The sequence below is a fragment of the Emys orbicularis genome, chromosome 10, assembly GCF_028017835.1.
Source record: "Emys orbicularis isolate rEmyOrb1 chromosome 10, rEmyOrb1.hap1, whole genome shotgun sequence".
Classification (NCBI taxonomy): domain Eukaryota; kingdom Metazoa; phylum Chordata; order Testudines; family Emydidae; genus Emys; species Emys orbicularis.
The window spans coordinates 35,871,450-35,890,360 of NC_088692.1; the positions used below are offsets into that span (position 1 = coordinate 35,871,450).

The 18,911-nt window shown below is 51.8% G+C and overlaps 1 protein-coding gene across 1 annotated transcript in view; it reads left to right on the forward strand.

The window, feature by feature from the left end:
• The window catches only part of LOC135884613 (paired amphipathic helix protein Sin3a-like), a 127,735-nt gene that overhangs the window by 57,669 nt on the left and 51,155 nt on the right, over window positions 1–18,911 (forward strand). Inside the window, 3 exon segments of the mRNA XM_065412035.1 lie at window positions 2,035–2,189; window positions 2,560–2,695; window positions 4,908–5,063. Of these exon segments, the coding sequence (XP_065268107.1) occupies window positions 2,035–2,189; window positions 2,560–2,695; window positions 4,908–5,063 (447 nt within the window).

Genomic DNA, 18,911 nt, shown 5'->3' on the forward strand with positions numbered 1-18,911 from the left:
AACTCACCAGTGCCGAATAGAGGGGAATAATCACTTCCCTCAATCTGCTGGCAATGCTTCTACTAATGCAGCCCAATATGCCTCCCTACATGCCACATCCCAAGATGCACTGGGGCTCATCCAAACCTGATCCCAGCTCCTTGTCAGGCATGGTGGGAGCTTCCCCAGAGATTAATGCAATAAAAGGCATCATTGCATCTGTGCACCAGCACCAGCCCCTGCTGAGCACTAAAGAGTGTATCCGTGCTGTGCAGTATTGTGCCCCCGTGCACTGCCCGGCTGGCCTCTGCCATGCACGACAGTTCCTGATTGCTGGCTGGGTACTGTGCTGCCCAGGTGCAGTAACCCAGCCCTGTCCCGGCAGAGTGGGGTTTGCCTGCACTCCTGGCTGGGCCAGTCCTGGCTGCTCGGCCACTGACTGGAACCGCGCTGGGCAGCAAAAGGGGTTTCACTGCCAGGTTTGTTTCAGATGTTTGGGAAGTACTTCAATGGATCCGAGCGCATGGACTTCCTCCTCACTGCTATTGACAGCATGAGAGACACCAGCGTCCATGACTCGGTGGTGGCCAGGCACATGCTGCATGGGATCCTGGGGGTCCCCGGCCCAAGGTTGGAGGGGGTAAGAGCTGCAGTGAGAACACCCTGCTGGGGGAGCCCATCCGTGGGAGACTCTAGGTGTTATTGGGGGACAGGTCTCTGGCTTGTGCAATGCGGGGGGGAGGGGGGTCAGTCTAGGTCAGGGATCTCAAACACGCGGCCCATGAGCCACATGCGGCCCGCGAGGTAATTTTCTGCAGCCCACGAGCCCCTCGCAGCCCCCGCTCCTGCCCTCCCCCAGCATTTACCTAGAGCGGCTCCGGCCCGACGCGCACCGGGGGCAGGGCAGGCTCCCTGCCTGCCTGCCCTGCCCCCGCGCCGTGCCGGGAAGCGGCCAGAACGTGGGGAAGGGGGGGCACATTGCTGTGTGTGTTGATGTTGCTTCAGGCACCGCCCCCAGCAGCTCCCATTGGCCGCGGTTCCCCATTCCCGGCCAATGGGAGATGCTGGGGGCGGTACCTGAAGCAACAGCAATACACACATCCCGGAGCAGCGCGGGGGCGGGGCGGGGCAGGGAGTCTGCCCTGCCCCCGGTGCGCGCCGGGCCAGAGCCCGCCCCCCGAACTCCTCCTGCAGCCAAACGCCCTGCCCTGAGCCCCTTGCCGCATCCTGCACCCCGACCCCCTGCCACACCCCTCCTGCACCCCAACCCACTTCCCTGAGCCCCCACCGCACCCCGACCCCCTGCCCTGAGCCCCTGTCGCACCCCACACCCCTCCTGCACCCCAACCCCCTTCCCTGAGCCGCCTGACGCACCTTGCACCCCTCCTGCACCCCAACCCACTGCCCTGAGCCCCCTGCTGCACCCCTCTTGCACCCCAATCCACTGCTCTGACCCCCTGCCACACCCCTCACCCCTCCTGCACCCCACACCCCAACCCACTGCCCTGAGCCCCCTCCTGCATCCCTCACCCCTGCCCTGACTCCCTGCAGCACCCCTCACCCCTCCTGCACCCCACACCCAACTCCCTGCCCTGAGCCCCTGCCACACCCCACACCCCTCCTGCACCCCCTGGGGGCAGGGAGGGGGCGGAGTTGGGGTGGGGATTTCGGGGAAGGGGTTGGAATGGGGGCAGGGAAGGGGTGGGAAGAGGTGGGGCAGGGGTGGGGCCTCATGGAAGGGGTGGAGTGGGGGTGGGGCCGAGGGTGGCGGGGAGAAGGTGTCAGTAATGCGGCCCTCGGGCCAATGTACTAGTCCTCATGTGGCCCTTGTGGTCATTTGAGTTTGAGACCCCTGGTCTAGGTGATCACCATGGCCGCTTGTGGCCTTGCAGTCTATGAATTGATAGGCTGGGAACTGGTCCTGTGCTCTAGGTCTGGGGCTGGCGAAGAGGATCTGGGAGGGCAGATGGCTCTCAGGTGCAGCAGGTCCCTGGCATCCCAGATCAATAGCAGTGCGAGGAAGCCGAGGCCCCCATCTCCTCATTTCCCTTCCAGGTGTCGGAGGCTGTGAGGAGTATTTACAAGAACCTGGACTCCATCAGCGAGCCGCTGTCCCGGAAGGAGCTGTTCAGGACCCTTCTCGTGCTGGGCAACCAGTACAGCGAGGAGGTGGTCAGAACCCTGCTGGGCTGCTCGCTGTCATGTGACAGGTACGGGGCTGGGGCTGCCGCCGCTTGCGCTCTGGGTCCCCTGGACTGGTCCCGCTGCCAGGGACAGGGGAGTGCAGAACCTTCCAGAGATCTCCTTCTCCCTGCAGAGCTGCTGCTTCTCCTGGAGGGTTTTGCAGGCTGGCTTGCCCTGGAGACAGGCCAGCCTGAAAAACCCTGTATGGCATCCCTCAGCCTCCCCTGGGCCTGACACTCAGACCCGGTCCCTAGGCAGCCTGCACCAGCAGCAGCGGGAGGGCAACAAAGAACTGGCCGGTGTGAGGAGACCCAGCAGGGTGCCAGTGCCGGGGGGGGGGGGTACAGGAGGCTGGTGGGGCTCTGACCAAGTGCCATTGGCTCTCTCCCTTTGCAGCGTTGCTGCGGAGATGTGGAGGATGCTGAGATCCTACTGCCAGACCACAGGAAAGATCCTAAAGGAGCTGCTCAACACGCTGCAGGAGCAGCCGCTGGACCACCATCATGTCTCTCAGAGAGAGGCCCCCTTGGCCGTAAGTACCAGCCCCTGCAGCAAGGGAAGGAGCGCCGTGTGTCCCCATCACTGCCTGAGGGTGTCTCTCAGTCTCCCATGGGGTGTAGTCATTGGGCCGAAGAGAGAGAGAGCGTGTCTCTAGCCAGTGCTATAGTCGAGCCGGAACACGCCGAAACGCTCTCCTGGTGCTATTCAGCAGCACTCCTAGAACCACAGGGTGAGAAGGGATCGCAGGGTCAGCTCGTCCAGCCCCCTGCCACGATGCAGGACTTGTTGTGTCTAACCCACCCCAGACAGATGGCTCCAGCCCCATTCTGAAAACCTCCAGCGAAGGAGTTTCCACAAGCTCCCTAGGCGTCTGTCCCATCGTCCTACTCTTCTTACCGTTAGGAAGCTTTTCCTGAGGTTTAATCTACATCTGCTGTGCTGTAGCTTGACCCCATCGCCTCTTGTCCTGCCCTCTGTGGAAAGAGAGAACAACTTTTCTCCATCTTTTTTTATGGCAGCCTTCCAAGTATCTGAAGACCATTATCAAGTCCCCCCTTAATCTCCTCTTTTCCAAACTACACATAGCCAGTTCCTTCAGCCTTTGCTCGTATGGCTTGTGTTCCATCCCTCTGATCATCTTTGCTACTCGCCTCTGGATCCATTACAGTTTCTCCACATCCTTTCTAGACATTGGTGACCAAAACTGGACACTGTCCTCCAGCTGAGGCCTAACCAGTGCTGAGTAGAGTGGTACTATCGCCTCCCATAACTTGCATGCTATAGCTCTGTTAATGCAACCTAAAATTGCATTTGCTTTTTTTGCAACAGCATCGCATTGCTGACTCATGCTGAGGTTGTGATCCACCACAGCTCCCAGATGCTTCTCAGAAGTGCCACGGCCAAGCTGGTTATCCCCCATTCTGTATCTGTGCATTTGATTTTTCTTCTCTAAATGTAGCACCTCACATTTGTCTTTGGTGAATTTCATTTTGTTGTCTATAGCCCGGTCCTCCAATTTACCATGATCCCTCGGAATTTTAGCTCTTTCCTCTAAAGTATTGGTGACTCCTCCTAGCTTTGTGTCATCTGCAAGCTCCTGCATCTAGTCCAGCACAACTCCTCATGGAAAGACAACTCAGAACTACTGTTCCAAGAACCTACTACAAAGTGGCCAGACAGGAAGAGCGCAGCCAAATCAGATAAACAGGCTAAAAGAACTTATGAACACTTTTACAACAGACGTCACGCAGAGAACTGCCTGGTCTAGAACCTGGTGCCCAGAGGCGACATGTAACTGCTGATTGGGGGGTCACCGTTTAAAGGTTCAGCCACTCCCAGAATAGCTCAAGTCACCCCGTCCCCAGGCTGCCCCCTCAGCCTCACCTCCCAGAAAGCAGTGGCCCCTCCCTACAGCATCCAACTATTGCTCCTGGTTCTCCCTGCTTGGCACAGCTCGCCCAGCCTCCCTGGTCACTGGACTGGTTCAGCTCTGCCAGCAGCCATGCAGGGAGGGAGCCCAGCAGCACCATGTGACCAAGCGGGGCCGGCTCTGAGTTAACAAGAAACCCATGCACAGGAGTGGGGCAACCCTCACCCCACCCCGAGCCCCCGGAGGCTGGGTGGCTTCCAGTCATGGCTTCCAAGGCCCCCTATCTGGGAGCTCCTGCACATTTACCACCCCTTGGCCCTGGTTAAATTCACCCCAGGTCCCTGTGCGTGGCTCAAACAAACACCAGTGTAGGAATTTGCCCCCCACGCCTGGCCCCCTTGGCCTGGCTAGAGGGCCGCTGTGGGTCAACAGCAGTGTGAGCTGGGCCCGCAAAGCGGGAGGACAAACTACACACACCCCCCCTTCGCTCTTTGAATTTTTCCTCATCACTCCCTCTCTGCCGCCCCTGTCCTGGCGCTGCTCTGCCCTGCGCGTTCCCCCTTGGCTGACACAGGTGTGTGCTGATGTCAGTGTGCCCAGAGCTGGCTGTGAGAGCCCAGGGGCAGTCTCACCCCACCTTACTGCTCTCCCTGGCAAGAAGTTACCAGGCCAGCCCCTCAACTGGTGGAAATCTGCATCTCTATTGCCTTCAATGGCGCTATGCCCATGAGACTCTGGCCCCAGCTGTGGCTGTATGGCTGGGGGTGAGTTACCAATACCCCCTGCAGGGCAGACATCTCTGGCACAGTGAGCGCTTGCCCCGCTGGGTGAGAGTGACTGTCACAGCGTCTCCTCCCCATGTCGTCTCTTGCAGGTGTCCAGCAGGCTCCGGGTGCTCTCCATCACCCTCTTTAAACACCTGCTGGAGCTTGTAAGGGGGCTCAACAGGAGGCGGATGAAGGAGCATGTGCTCCAGAGCCTGGTCCCACTGCTCCTCCTTGTGCATGATGGGCGTCCCAACGTGTCCCAGGTGAGGCCACGGGCTGGAGCCTGCAGCGGATACCATTACAGAGTGACCAGTAATTTGTTTTGAGGGGGCAACATGTGACACCCCCCCTTTAAAGGGTCTCGCTGACAGAGGGCAGGTGCTCAGTGCTGTGACAGTCAGGCGCTCAAAATCACTTGAACGTTGAGTGCAGTAGCGCCATGACCATGGCGCCCCACCCAACTGCTGAGTCTTCCCTGCATCCTCTGAGCCCAACGCTCCCCCCCTGCAGCCAGGCAGAGAGATTGTGTGGGGGGAGGGGTCGCCTCACCACTCCTACAGCCACTGGCCTCCGCACATTCCCTGGCTGTGCTGGTGGGAAGAGCACAACCCTGGCCATGGCCCCTACCAGGAGCAGGGCTACCCAGTCTCCAGATGGTGCACAGGACCCAGTGTGCCCTTGGCCAAGCGGCCCGGACAGCCCGTACTAGACATGAGATGACCAAGCCGCGCCCCCCCCCCCGCCCCAGGTGTCTCTGCACATGCTAGCGCTCATGGCCACCATCACTTGGGAGCCAAATGCCACCAGCACTAATGAATTCACCCTCCTACTCACCATGAGGTGGGGAACTGAGGCACAGCATGAGGCCTAGCGCCTCAAAAGTATTGATCACCCATAGGCATTAGGCACCTAAATCCCTTTGCACCCCTGGGCCTAAGCAACTTGCCTGAGTTCCCGCAGGGAGAGCTGGGAATTGAGTCAGGTCTCCAGCCATTGCCTTAGCCACACCGCTGCCCTTCCGCAAGCAACCTGGGGCCGGGAAGCGTTCAGCACGCACGGCCTCCGGGTAACGAGGCTAGTGGCTTCCAGCTCCCGTAACCGTGGCCGGCTCGCCCTGGCCCCACTTGTTTTGCAGGTGTGTTGGGACACCCTCAGCAGTGCTGCGGAATTCCTGAAGTGGCACCAGCTCGGTGGCTTCATCCAGCACAAGGATACCTGGCAAAGCTGTGACTGCCTGGTGAGGGAGCCCTCAGGTCATTCACTGCGCAGCCCTCGCTGGTAGGAGCGGGGGAATCGGTGGATAGGGTACCCCCCATTGCCCGGCTCTGTGCCCACACTGAGCCCCAGCCCCGGGACCACTCCTGGCCCTGGGTGTAGTCCCTCTGCGTGATCCCCCCGGCACAGGAAGGAGGGGTGAAAACAGGACGTGCGCTCCACACACCTGGAACCCGGCCTGCGGGACAGAAAGGCCTTTAATAACCTTGTGCTCCCTTGTTCTGGTCCTAGCTGACGCGCTACAAGGGGAGAGCCAACAACTTTCTGTGCCAGACCATGGCCTTTCTGGAGAACCCACAGGCTCCAATTAGAGAAGCGGCCATCAGGTTCATAGGTAACCACAGAGCAGGGGTCCCTTTAGCAGGGGGGCTGGATCCGGTCCCAGGCTCTCCTCAGTCCCTGCCAGCAGCGAGAAGTAACCCTTGGGCTCCTGATTGTCTAATGAAGGATCAAGGGTGTCAGAAGTCCGCAGGAGCAAGCTCACCCCAAACTGCCCTGATCGGCTGATGGGCCCCCTCTAACCCCACTGCTCCCCATGCAGTCCCCATTCCACCCCCCATACCCCACCATGGGCTCTTGGTAGTGGACCCTCAAGGTGCTGTGCTCTCCTTTGGCAACCAGCCCTGTAACCATCCCTGGGGACTCACCCTTTCCCCTGGGGACCCTTGGGAGCGCGTCCTGGCCAGCGAGGGGCGGGGGAAGTGAGGGGTTGCTTGGAGGGTGACATTTGACACCCTCGCTGGGGATGCGGGGATGTGACGAGCTGTTTGTATGTGTAGGGCTCACTGCCCGGCAGCTGGACCAGAGGAGCCAGGACAAGCTGGATGCCATCTGCAACGGTGAGTGGTACCTGCTTTGAGCACTGAGCGCTAGGGGGATGAATGGCCCAGGGCCGTGGGCTGGGTTCGATCTCCGACACCAGCAACATGATCTCGGGCGAGAGCCACAAAGGGATGCAAAATGTAGATCCCCAAACCCCTGATCAGCTGCCCCCTCACCCTGTCGTGTCTGCTGGTTGGCATGTGCCAGGCACTTAGCCCTGACCTCAGAGCTGCGGCCTGGCAGATCCCCAAACTGGGCCTGAGCTGGCTGGCCTTTGCAGACGATTGCCCCCCCCCCCCAAACACAGCCGAGGTGGGGTGCTGCCTCCCCCCTTGCACTCACTAGCCCAGTGTTTGGAGCAGTCACCTCCACATGGGGTGCCTGGGGTCAAGCCACTGCTCCAAATGAGGCCGAGGTGACGTCCGGTCACCTACCTCCTTGCTGCGTGCCCGGACCCCTGGGCAGTGCAGGGCAGAGCAGCATCTCCACATTTGTTGGCGAATGGCGGGGGGGGGGGGGGGTGAGTGATATAGATCAGACTCCTCACTCCCAGAGCAGGTTCACAGCTGGGCCTCCCAACCAGAGCTAGAGAATGGCTGAGCTCCCTCCTCGGCATTTCCTGGATGGCAGCAGGGCACCTAAAGTTAGGCTATGTCTAACAATGCCCAAGCCCCCTTTGTGACTCTTCCCCTCTCTGGACCTAAGTGCCCATCTGTGCATTGGGGGGAAGGCGGAGGGTAAATACAGGCAGGGATGAGGTGCTCAGATACTGCAGGGACGGGGCAGTCCTAGAAATAGTGAGTGAATGGGGTTCATTGGGACTTCTTGCCTGTGTCTGGAGGCTCCCCCATTTGTGGAGGGCAGCAGGGATGTTTAGTGAGGGTTGCTGGTTGTTCCTGCTAGTCCCCTGCCTCCCGCCTCCCAGCCTGCTGCCTCCTTGTCACAGGCCGAGAGGTACAGCGCTGGCTTGGTCTGCTGGGGCTCTCCAGAGCGCTGTGGCTCTGACCTCCATTTCCTTCCTTTCAATCTTAGACCTCAAAGGCTTGCAGGAGGACAGCAACTCCTTGGTCCAAAGCCTGGCTTATCAGACCATCTTCATCCTGGAGGCGTTCAAGAACCACCCTCCAGCCCGCTGCAGCCTATGCACATTTTTTCATTGGATAAGAACAACGTGTACTAAGGAGAGCCCGGTCATTGAAGCTGCCCCGCTGCCCTAGCTCTGGGAAAAGCCAGCCTCCCTTCCCTGGGAGCTTCGTACCAGAGCATGGCTTCTTCCCCATTGGCCGCCTGCCCTGCGCAGCCATGTGAGTAGTTAACTGCTCGATAGCTTTCATCACCATGTACTTTTTGACAGGTTTCCATGCACTGTGTAGCATTTACGTCCCGCCCTCCGTCCCCGTTTCCGGTTGTGTATGTTTTTGGCGCCGTCGGCCATTTTGAAAATTTATTTTGTATTATTTTTCTGTGTTTGGCCGGGGGAAGGTTGTGTGCCTGTGTTTTGACATATTTAGAGAAAAAGTATGAATGAGTAGAAAGAGAGACTGTAAGGGGTTCACGGCTCCCTCCCCGTCCGTCTGGGCGGGAGACCACGCCCTTTGCTATGATAGTAGTATAAGGGCCCTACCATCAATCAAACCCTAACCCCGCCCCTTGACCCCTTAAGCCCCGCCCCTTGGTCCCTCCCACCTGTCACAGGAAGTCCCACCCCATGGGGATATTACTTCCGGGGTCAAGGTGCCGCCTGACCGGAAGCAAGGTGTGTCATGTGACCCCTCTAAGAACTCCCCCCACCACCCTCTACCAATCAGGAGGGGTTTCGTCCCAATAGGACCGCCCCGAGAGGAGATTTTGACCAATCAGGGGGACTTCCGGAGCGGGGGTGACCCGTCTGGAAGTGGGTCGTGTGACCCCTCTAAGAACTCCCCCTACTACCCTCTACCAATCAGGAGGGGTTTTGTGCCGAAAGAACCACTCCGAGAGGAGATTTTGACCAATCAGGGGGACTTCCGGGGCGGGGGTGACCTGGCTGGAAGTGGGTCGTGTGACTCCTCTAAGAACTCCCCCCACCACCCTCTACCAATCAGGAGGGGTTTCGTCCCGACAGGACCTCCCCGAGAGGAGATTTTGACCAATCAGGGTGACTTCTGGGTTGGGGTGACCCCTCCGGAAGGGAGTCGTGTGACCCCACTAAGAACGCCTCCCAAGGGCTTCTGCCAATCAGAATGCAGCACCATTACCCCATAAGTCCCAGCGCCAGACAGAGGAGGCGGCCATCTCTTACCAAGGACACGTGGTTTCGAAAGCGCGGAAAGGCTGCTGAGAGGAAACATGGACTCCTTCACCACCCCCGTAAGAACTTCGGACTTTGTTTTAGCCCCAACCGTCTTTGACCTTGTGTGGAGCAGGCGTTACATCAGCGACAGTTCCAAGGAGGACCCTCTGACCCAGCCATTGATGGATACGTCGGAACCCGACCCCGAAACCCTCGTGAGACAGCCTGATGAACGTGACAGCCTCTCTTTGTCCACCCCCTCAGAGGTGGAAGGCGATCGCGGCTCGGGGGAGGCACCGGCGGACAAAGCGAATGGAAAAGACGGCGCTCAGGTAAATGAATGCTTAAGAAGCGGCGGTCGAGGAGGGGGGGTAATGGGGTAGGAACCGGGGGTTGCATAAATTAAAAAAAAAAACCAAGCAGTAGGGGTGCTTACACGGTTTCTTTTCTGAAAATCTCTCAACAGGTCGACGATGCCTTTTTAGAGGCCTTTAAGAACTTACACATTGGAAGCCCTGTGGGAGTAAACATATCGTGCGTCAGCTGCTTTTGCTCATGTCTGAGATACAGATCTCAAGCCGAAAAGGACAAAATGGAAGAATGAACCATCTGAGACTCCCTTATGGTAGAGGTCATGGCATCCATTTTATAGGTGGCTGTAAAAGGTCGTGTTAAACCAGGCGATTAATAAAACTTATTTAAATGTGTCAATATGAATATGTCCCCTTTCATACTCGTGGTAGTAAAAGACGGTACCAGTAACAGTCATGTCTACACAGACGGCGCTGTTAAAGAAAATATATTACGCCCCCGGGGAAGTTGGGAGCTTCGGCGGGGTCAACCCTCTTTTTCAAGCGGCCAGAAAGCATAGTAAAACTTTAAACAGAAGACAGGTAACAGCATGGCTTTCAGACCAGGATGCTTACACTTTACACAAACTGGCTCGAATACGTTTTAAAAGAAACAAGACCATTGTTTCAGAGGTGGATGCGCAGTGGCAGGCAGATTTGGTGGATATGCACCGGTTCTCCAAACACAACAGCGGTTTTAAGTACATCTTAACAGTGATAGACATTCTATTCAAATATGCCTGGGCCTTAGGCCTAAAAGACAAGACGAGTGGTGAGGTATCCAAGGCCTTTAAAGCTATTTTCAGTGAAGGTCGCGTGCCTCAAAAATTACAAAGCGATCAGGGGAAAGAATTTTTAAACAAACCTTTAAGTGGATTGTTAAAGCGGCATGGAGTTCATCATTTTGTTACCAATAATGAAGTCAAAGCAGGGGTTGTGGAGCGATTTAACAGAACTTTAAAAACTAGGATGTGGAGATATTTTACAGCCCATAACACCTTTCGCTACATTGACGTCTTACCTGACTTTATAAAGAGTTACAACCAGAGCTTTCACAGAACTATACGTACCAGACCCGCTGATGTTAATCCTTCAAATTCTCTGAAGGTATGGAAAACGGTTTACGGAGATGATTTTAAAATAAAACTGGTTGTTGCCCCTTTTAGAAAAGGTGACCATGTGAGACTATCTAAAACCAAAGGCGCTTTTGAAAAAGGTTATGAACAGACGTTTACCGATGAGATATTCATAGTGGATGAAGCCTTAACCAGGGGCCAGAGACCTGCATACCGCTTAAAAGATTACGAGGGTGAGGCAGTTACTGGATCTTTTTACCCTGAAGAATTACAAAAAGTAAACCCCAAACGAGACAGGATTTACAGGATTGAAAAAGTTCTAGCGGAGAAAGGAAAAGGGAGAAAAAAACAGCTACTGGTGAAATGGTTGGGGTGGCCTGATAAGTTTAACAGCTGGGTGGAAGCTTCTCAACTCTGTGACATCTAGACACGAACAAACAAACAAACAAACAAAAAGATTCCTTCTGCAAGGACAGAGAGAAAGAAAAATGAGTGACGGCGGGTTTTACATTACTTTGCCCAGCAATGCCAGCTCTGCAGTTTTTCCCCAAAACACCAGCTCGAACTTTACAATACGGCTAATTAAGCCCTTGGATTTTCCGGGTGCCTGGGAGATGGGGTTAGTGGAAATACAATACCCGCACAGCTGGAATACTATCAACGAAGACCCCCCCTTTCGAAATCACCTTTGGAGCTATAACGTGGAATTTCATCCTACGATGAGGTTATTACTCGACCATACCCGAATTACTGGAGCATATGAACAGCAACGTGGCTCGTCATCCCGGACCGCCTGAGGTGGTCATGAACTACGACCCTGTGGGTAGAAAAGTGAGACTTAAATCTACCGATTTTATGTACGTGTTTTCTACTGGTGGGGAGCTAGCTAACATTCTGGGTTTGGGCCACAAACGCAACGTCCAAAAATTTCCCTTCTCGGCAGACATCACAGGAGGTTTTAACTCCTTGTATGTATACACGGATATCGTAGAACACCAGTTTGTGGGGGACTTTTCTGTTCCCCTGTTACGCTGCGTCCCTGTCAGAGGAAGGAACAACGAGTTTGTTACCATCACCTACGACAAACCTCATTACGTCCCTGTCAGTAAACACCACATCGACACCATCACCATTGAAATAAAGACAGATCAGAACAGAGATGTCTCATTTCGCTTCGGCAAGGTGATCGTCAAGCTGCATCTGCGTCCGCGGAGAGAGCGAGGTTTCTAAAAAAGCAAAACCCTATTATGGCGATCCCAAAAAATTATGGCGACCCCACCATCTACAGGAACTATTACAAAGCCCAGGCTGGATACGCCCTTCCTGGATATCATGGGGCCCCCGTGATGTACGGGGCGGGTGTGAGTGGAATATTTCGTAGCCTCTTTCGAAAAGCCGTACCGCTTTTGAGGAGGGGGCTAGAGATTATTAAACCCCACGTAAAAACCGCCGCTCAAAACATAGCTAAAGATGTGGTAGGTCATGTCTCCCGTGCTGTTCTGGAGAAGGTGGGGAATACAGCTTCACAGGAAGGATCGGGGGTGATGTACATTAAAAGGAGGAAGAGAAAGAGAAATACATCATACCCGCGACGCACAGGTCCCCCGAAACCCTTTAAAAGAAGGGCTTTGACTCGCAGGGCCGGCCATAAGCGAAAGTCCAAGAGGAAGCCTGGGCGAAAGAGGAGACGCGCTCTGCCTAGTAAAAGAGACATATTTTAATCAACATGGCTTTTGTTCACTGCGGGTCTGAAGAGTGCACCAAATCCGAACTAGACTTGTTTCAAATAGCCCCTACGCAGACCAGCATCGAGAAAAGCATCTACATCGAGGTGCTGCCTCTATCGGCCATTACGGAGTCTGCCCCCATTGACTTTTTTATAGCAGGGAATGTCATAGATTATACGGATTTAAACAACACGCTGCTGTACCTGTGTTGCAAGATTGTAAAAGGAGACGGAACTGAACTCGCCGCGGACACCGAAGTGGGTCTGATGAATTACCCCGTGGCCTCTATTTTCAGTCAGTTAGATGTCACGCTGGGAGACCGCCTCATAAGCCAAAGCAACAACTGCTACCCTTACAGGGCCTTTATAGAATCGGTGCTCAATTACAGCGACGACACCCTCGCCACGCAATTTTCCGCCGGCCTGTTTTACAAAGACACTGCTGGACAACATGAAGAAACAGAGTTGGATGGAGGGAATCTAGGGTTTGTGAGGCGTGCAAAGCTGACGGCCGGGAGCAGAACGGTAGAGCTGCTGGGCCATTTACATAGCGACCTGTTTTTTCAAGAAAAACTTTTGTTAAACGGAGTGGATGTGAAAATTAAACTGACGCGCAGTAAAGACGCTTTCTGTTTAATGGGCAGTGCGGCTGAAGGCTTTAAACTGCGCATTGTATCAGCGTCCCTTTTTGTGAAGAAAGTACGGGTGGCCCCGGGAGTCCGTCTGGGGCACACGGAGGCCCTGCTTACCGCTAATGCTAAATACCCCGTGGACCGTGTGGGAATGAAAGTGTTTAGCATCCCCGCGGGCAGCAGGGTCAGTAACCAGGAGAACCTGTTCTTGGGACAGTTACCCAAAATGCTTGTCCTAGGGTTTGTGGATAACGATGCCTTTAGCGGAAGTTACGCTAAAAATCCCTTTCATTTTAAACATTACGATATTAATTTTGTAGCCTTGTATGTGGATGGTGAACAGATACCGACCAAGCCTCTGCAGCCGGACTTCGAGGCAGGACGCTGCGTGAGAGAATACATGAATTTGGTACAGACAGCTGGTAAACACATGAAAGATCGTTCTCTGTTAATCGACCGTGAGGAGTTTGCACAGGGTTACACCTTGTTTGCCTTTGACCTGTCTCCCGACCAGGAATGCGCTGATCACTATTCCCTGATTAAAACCGGGAACCTGAGAGCAGAAATACGTTTTGGGAAGGCTTTAACAGTTACCGTCAATATGATTGTGTATGGGGTTTTTGACAACGTCATAGAAATAAATCAGAGGAGAAACGTTCTGTTTGACTACATGTGAACATGGACACTGTGCAGCTCTCACCTGTCTTATCAACGAGTCCTCACTACAAAACCAAGTCGTTTCAGATAGTCGGTCTTGAGCTGCGTCTTGTAATAAAGAAACCCAAAAAATGTCCCCGTCATAGGATTTTGTGCTTTTTCACAATAACAGGTGACACAGCCATGGAAAAAAACACCCGTTAAACTCAAAGGCTTTGCGTACCCCATCAACATCGGCATAACCGTCTAAAAAGTAGGGGCCTACCTGTAGTTCCCCACCCTGTAAAGCGTGCCGTATTTGTATATTTTCTTTGTGAGAGATATACAACAGCCACTGAATAGATGGGGTCGAATCTCTCTTTTTCTGCCTGTGATAGTTGTCTGGAGGGAGAAGAGCTACTGTGTTAGGCTCCAAAATCATAAACCTGTACATAGCCATGCAGACAGAGGCCAGTGTTATGTACCGGAATGGATCTATACACAGTTTTATCTCGGTGAATTTACCAGGTTCTTTCTCTACTACATTTCCCTTCTTCGTCATTTTCATAATCTCTTTTCTGTATAGGATACAGGCCTGTCTCAAAATTTTTACATCCTGCTGACAGTAATACGCGAGCTCTTTCTGCAAGTCAAATGCCTCAGAGCTGTGGTCCCGATACCAATCGAGAAACTCTGCTTTTTCTCTGGGCATCATGCTTTCTACACCATAGTGCTCCATACTGGGCATAGGCCCCACGTAATTTTGATTTTCTAACATGTTAAAAAAGTGTGGAAAATACCCTTTGCACCCTTCAAACCCCATCGCCTGCGGTAGCTTGCTAAGCTTCATGGGCAAGAAGTTTAAAGAGTCTATAAAACGAATGCCCAGGGCCTTAACTTCCACGCACATTAGTTTACTACCCTGAGTGATCAGTTCTAGGCCCATCTTTTCCTTGAGTAACTGTCTAACAATAAAGTATGCATCATAACCTTTAGAATTGTGTGCTAGGAACGTGTAGTCCCGAAACTCTTTGCCAATAAAGGTCTTCACAAACACATAAAGACACTCATCGCCCTTAAATTCCCAGGATTTTTCTGGCTTTAGGGACATAGCAAAAATGTAATTGGGAGTGTGCACCCCGGTCTCCTGTGTGCATTCGAAATCATAAAAAATATACTTTTCTGAAGATTCGGGCTTTCTAAGGCTGTCCATAAAACAGAGGTGACCGTCTACATCACCCAACGATCAAACCCTGACACTGCTTACACCGTCTCCCTTTACACCTATGCCGCTTGTCCACGTAAGACTGACACTTCTCACACAAAGTTTTAGACAGGCATTCAACTTGGTTTTTTGATGCACAGTTGATATGTCTGTCTAAACACTCTTTGGACCGACAATACAGTCTACAGCTAGGACACCGCTGCTGCACGCCCACGCTGTCTGAGCACGTTACGCTCAAGCAGAGGCGGCAATGATACCTGCAAGAGTGGTCGTGGCTGTACACCATGTGGCAAAACTCACAATAATTTTTCGCTCCGAACAACTTTTTTACATCCAGAACCCCATAGTAATGCTCATCGTGCAACAGGATAAAATAAGTCTTGGGGTACACTGTGCCCCCCGTTTTAAAAAAGCCCCAGCCGCCTTTCGCCATATACAGCACCACCTGTATGTTAACTCCTAAATGCTGTTCAAACTTTGCTACGTCGCTGAGCATAACCTTTTTTTGATCTGACCACCCCAGTTTCTCATGTAACTTTCTCGCCTCCGCTAACAATTCCGCGTCCGTAGGTTTACGATCGGACATGACGGCCAAGAGCCCACCCGCAAAACACAAATTGGTACCGGTCTAAGTCAGGTCTACTAAACACTGTCTCTTTTTATGAATAATTTGACTATTAAGGATAGTATTTAAAACTCTACGAGCGCCCCCACCCCTGTTTTTTACAACTGTCACAACAAGGCGCAACGTCCCATCGAGATGCAACTCTCTATTGCTCTGTAGCAGTTTTGAGGTCTGATTTAAGAAATCCTCAGCAGACAGCTCATCCCTAGTTCTTTTGACCGAAAACAAAGAGTTAGTTAAATTACGGCTCTCTAAACGTAACTGAACATAATCATCAGGGCCTACCCTACCATTAATGTCATCGAGCACTAACTGTATCCCCCGGTGTATGGCTTCAACAACCTGCTGAGCTGGATTTATTTGCTCAAGATTAACAAAATGAAATTCCTCACAATACACTGACCCCCCAAATCTGGATACTTCACGTTGCCAACTTCTCACTCTCTCCATATACACCTCGGCATTTTCGGGGTTACTTGGGGGTTCCTCTACGGGATCATTAGGGGCATCTTTTACATCAGATGCTATTTGAGAGTCAGACTCTGAGGCGCCTCCATGAGGGTCATTGGGAGTAGAACGGGACCCGTCTAGAGAGCCCTCTGGGGAATTTGCTAAACCAGAGTCTGATTCCGCCTCCCCATTTTCAGACAAGCCAGTTTGAGAGCCTCCAGTAGGGGGCATCTCTTTTTGTGTTTTTGTTTTTTTCCTCATTACCTCTTTAGCCCTTTTTAAAATTTTTACAACAACCCGGGCCTGGAACTTTTTGGCAGCCATCTGTTTATCCCCCAAGCGCTGTCCCCCCTTTTGTTTACACATGAGCTGATGTGTACCCTGGAGGGTGCCCCTTTTACCCAGGCCCCTTTTCACGACTAGTCATGCCTGCTCAGAGCCACCCTTTCCAGCCCTTATGTTTTTCAGCATGGCTCTGAACCAAGCATCATATTTTTCCCCATTTCTTTCTAGAATCCCGTTCTTTTAGACTACCCGAGGATACATCCTCCACCACTTTTCTGAGGGAAGCCTCAACCCCTTCCCAACTACTAGAATATGGGGGAGCTGGGACAAGCTTATGGTTTTGGGAGAATGGTTTGTCAGTTCTTGGTTTTTTATTCACAACCCCTAGAGCGCATGCTCCGGGTTTGTGAATGTGGGCATTTTCACTCACAGTTTCCTCAGGGCTTGGTGTGGTGGTGGCCGCTGAGGAACTAGAGTGCTGGTTGTGTGATTGCAATACCTCAGCATCGCAGAAGCTTTTAGTCCTTGGTTTTTTTAAACGCAGCCCCTAGAGCACATGCTCCAGGTTTGCGCACATTCAGAACCCCTAGAGTGCGTGCTCTGGGTTTGTGAATGTGGGTGTTTTCGCCCACAGTTTCCTCAGGGCTTGGTGTGGTGGTGGCCACTGAGGAACTGGAGTTGTGGTGGCATGGTTGTTTTTTACCAGAGTCTTTTGTTTTGTCCTTGGGTTTGACGTATATGAGGTTTGGACCGCCCGGATGTTTCAGCTGCACTCTTGTGCTGTTTTGCGTTGTTAAAGGTCTCAAAGCAGATTCCTGGTTCGTTGGCAGTTCTGGAGGAGATGTCCTTGTATCTCTGACTACCGCATTGTCAGAAAAGTTGCCCAGGCCTATGACGGGGGGAAAACAACATTTTACAAAAACTGAACTTTACCACCTCTCTCACCCACACCTATGTATTTACTTAAAATACAAAACCTCATAGAACAACCAAACCAATAAGCTAAATATATTTACAGGGCTTCATCCATCCATCAGTCACGGATGCTGGTGAATTTTCCTTTTCAGCGGTCTCTTTCCTTTTTCTTTTCAGCTTGTTTTCCCTCTGGTCTAAGGATCTCTCATGTTTTGACCGTACTGTGGAGCAAACAACAACATTATTATAAAACACATGAAACCGTCTTGTAAACATACATATCACACACACACACACACACTTCATTAGGGTGTTTTTCTATTTAAAAAGTCATAGCTTTACAACAAAATAATCCATTTCAGGCTGTACAACAAACAGGTTTTTAAATACATCTCATTTTGCAGAATAAAAACCAAAACTGCTTTTAAAATCCATTTTGCAGAGAAACCCTTGTTAGTTTAAAATACCCATACCACCAGTTTAAAACCCACAGTTTGCAACCAAATACTTTTCAAAAACCCCACATGCATTTAAAAGCCACATGGTTTTTTCTGACCCCCAGCCATGTGCCTTTGTTTAATTAGTAGCATCCACCCCATTTTAAAAACCCATCACATTATGCACAGTAAAAAAACCAAAACCCCTGTGCCAACTACTTTAAAAAAAAAAAAAACCTATGCCTTGCACAGGCCCCACACACACACACACACCAGCAGCTTTATAAAACACACCAAACCAAGTTTGCAGCCATATACTTTTCAAAAACCCACATGCATTTTAAAAGCTTGTTGCAAAAATAAATAAATAATAAAGTTACCTTTCACTATGGGATAAAGTGTTGCAGGCACATGGTTGTTCTGTTCCCCCTCATGTGTGCTTGAGCCTTCAGGTTCAAGAACAAGCAAAAATGTTAGTTAGTATTACCACCAAATCCCTATACAGCCTGTGTAATACTTTTTTTTTTTTTAATTCAACAGTATTAAGCACAACTATAGTTAAAATGGTTTTTACCTTGGCCTGGTGGTGAAATGCAGTTTAAAGTTACTGGTTCCATGCTAACAGATCACACTGCAATAAACATAGGCACCATTATTTACTAAGACAGCATGGGCAAAGAGTGGCCTTATATAATATATAGTTTCAGAGTTAAAGACAGCAAGTCTTACCTCTTTTTGCAGTCCAGCAGCTATCCAAGAAAGTTTTCTGTTGAAAAAGGACAAACTGCTGCATACCTGAGGTTTTTATACCCTCTTAGCCCATTGTTTCAAACAAAACTTCAACATGGTTGCTAACAGGTTAATTTAATCACCCCTCCCATAGCATTCCCTTTTGTGATCTGGGATAGTGAAACCATTTTGTCTGGGTGTGTGTGGTTAAAACCCCATTCAGTTCAACAGACTAAGGATAGCTCAGTGGCTTAAGCTTTGGCCTGCTAAGCCCAGGGTTAGGAGTTCAAGCCTTGAGAGGGCCACTTAGGGCTCTGGGGCAAAATCAATATTTGGCCCTGCTAGTAAAGGCAGTTCTATGAGATAAGTATATCTCCATATTAACTCTATTGTACTCAGACACATGTCTGAACTAGCCTTGGTTGTTTTATTGTAAGCACATTTTTAGGATTTTTTCCCCTTCCCCACCACAACATACATTTCAGCTTTTTGCTATACACACACACAAAAAACACAAGAGCTAATTCTCACAAACAATTTATTTTTTTTATTTAAAAAACATACAGCTTCTTGAAAACAAAACCAAGATGCTTCATTAAAACTTTTTAGCTCACTTAAAGGCCAAAGGCCTTCTAACAAAACACAATAGTCACAAA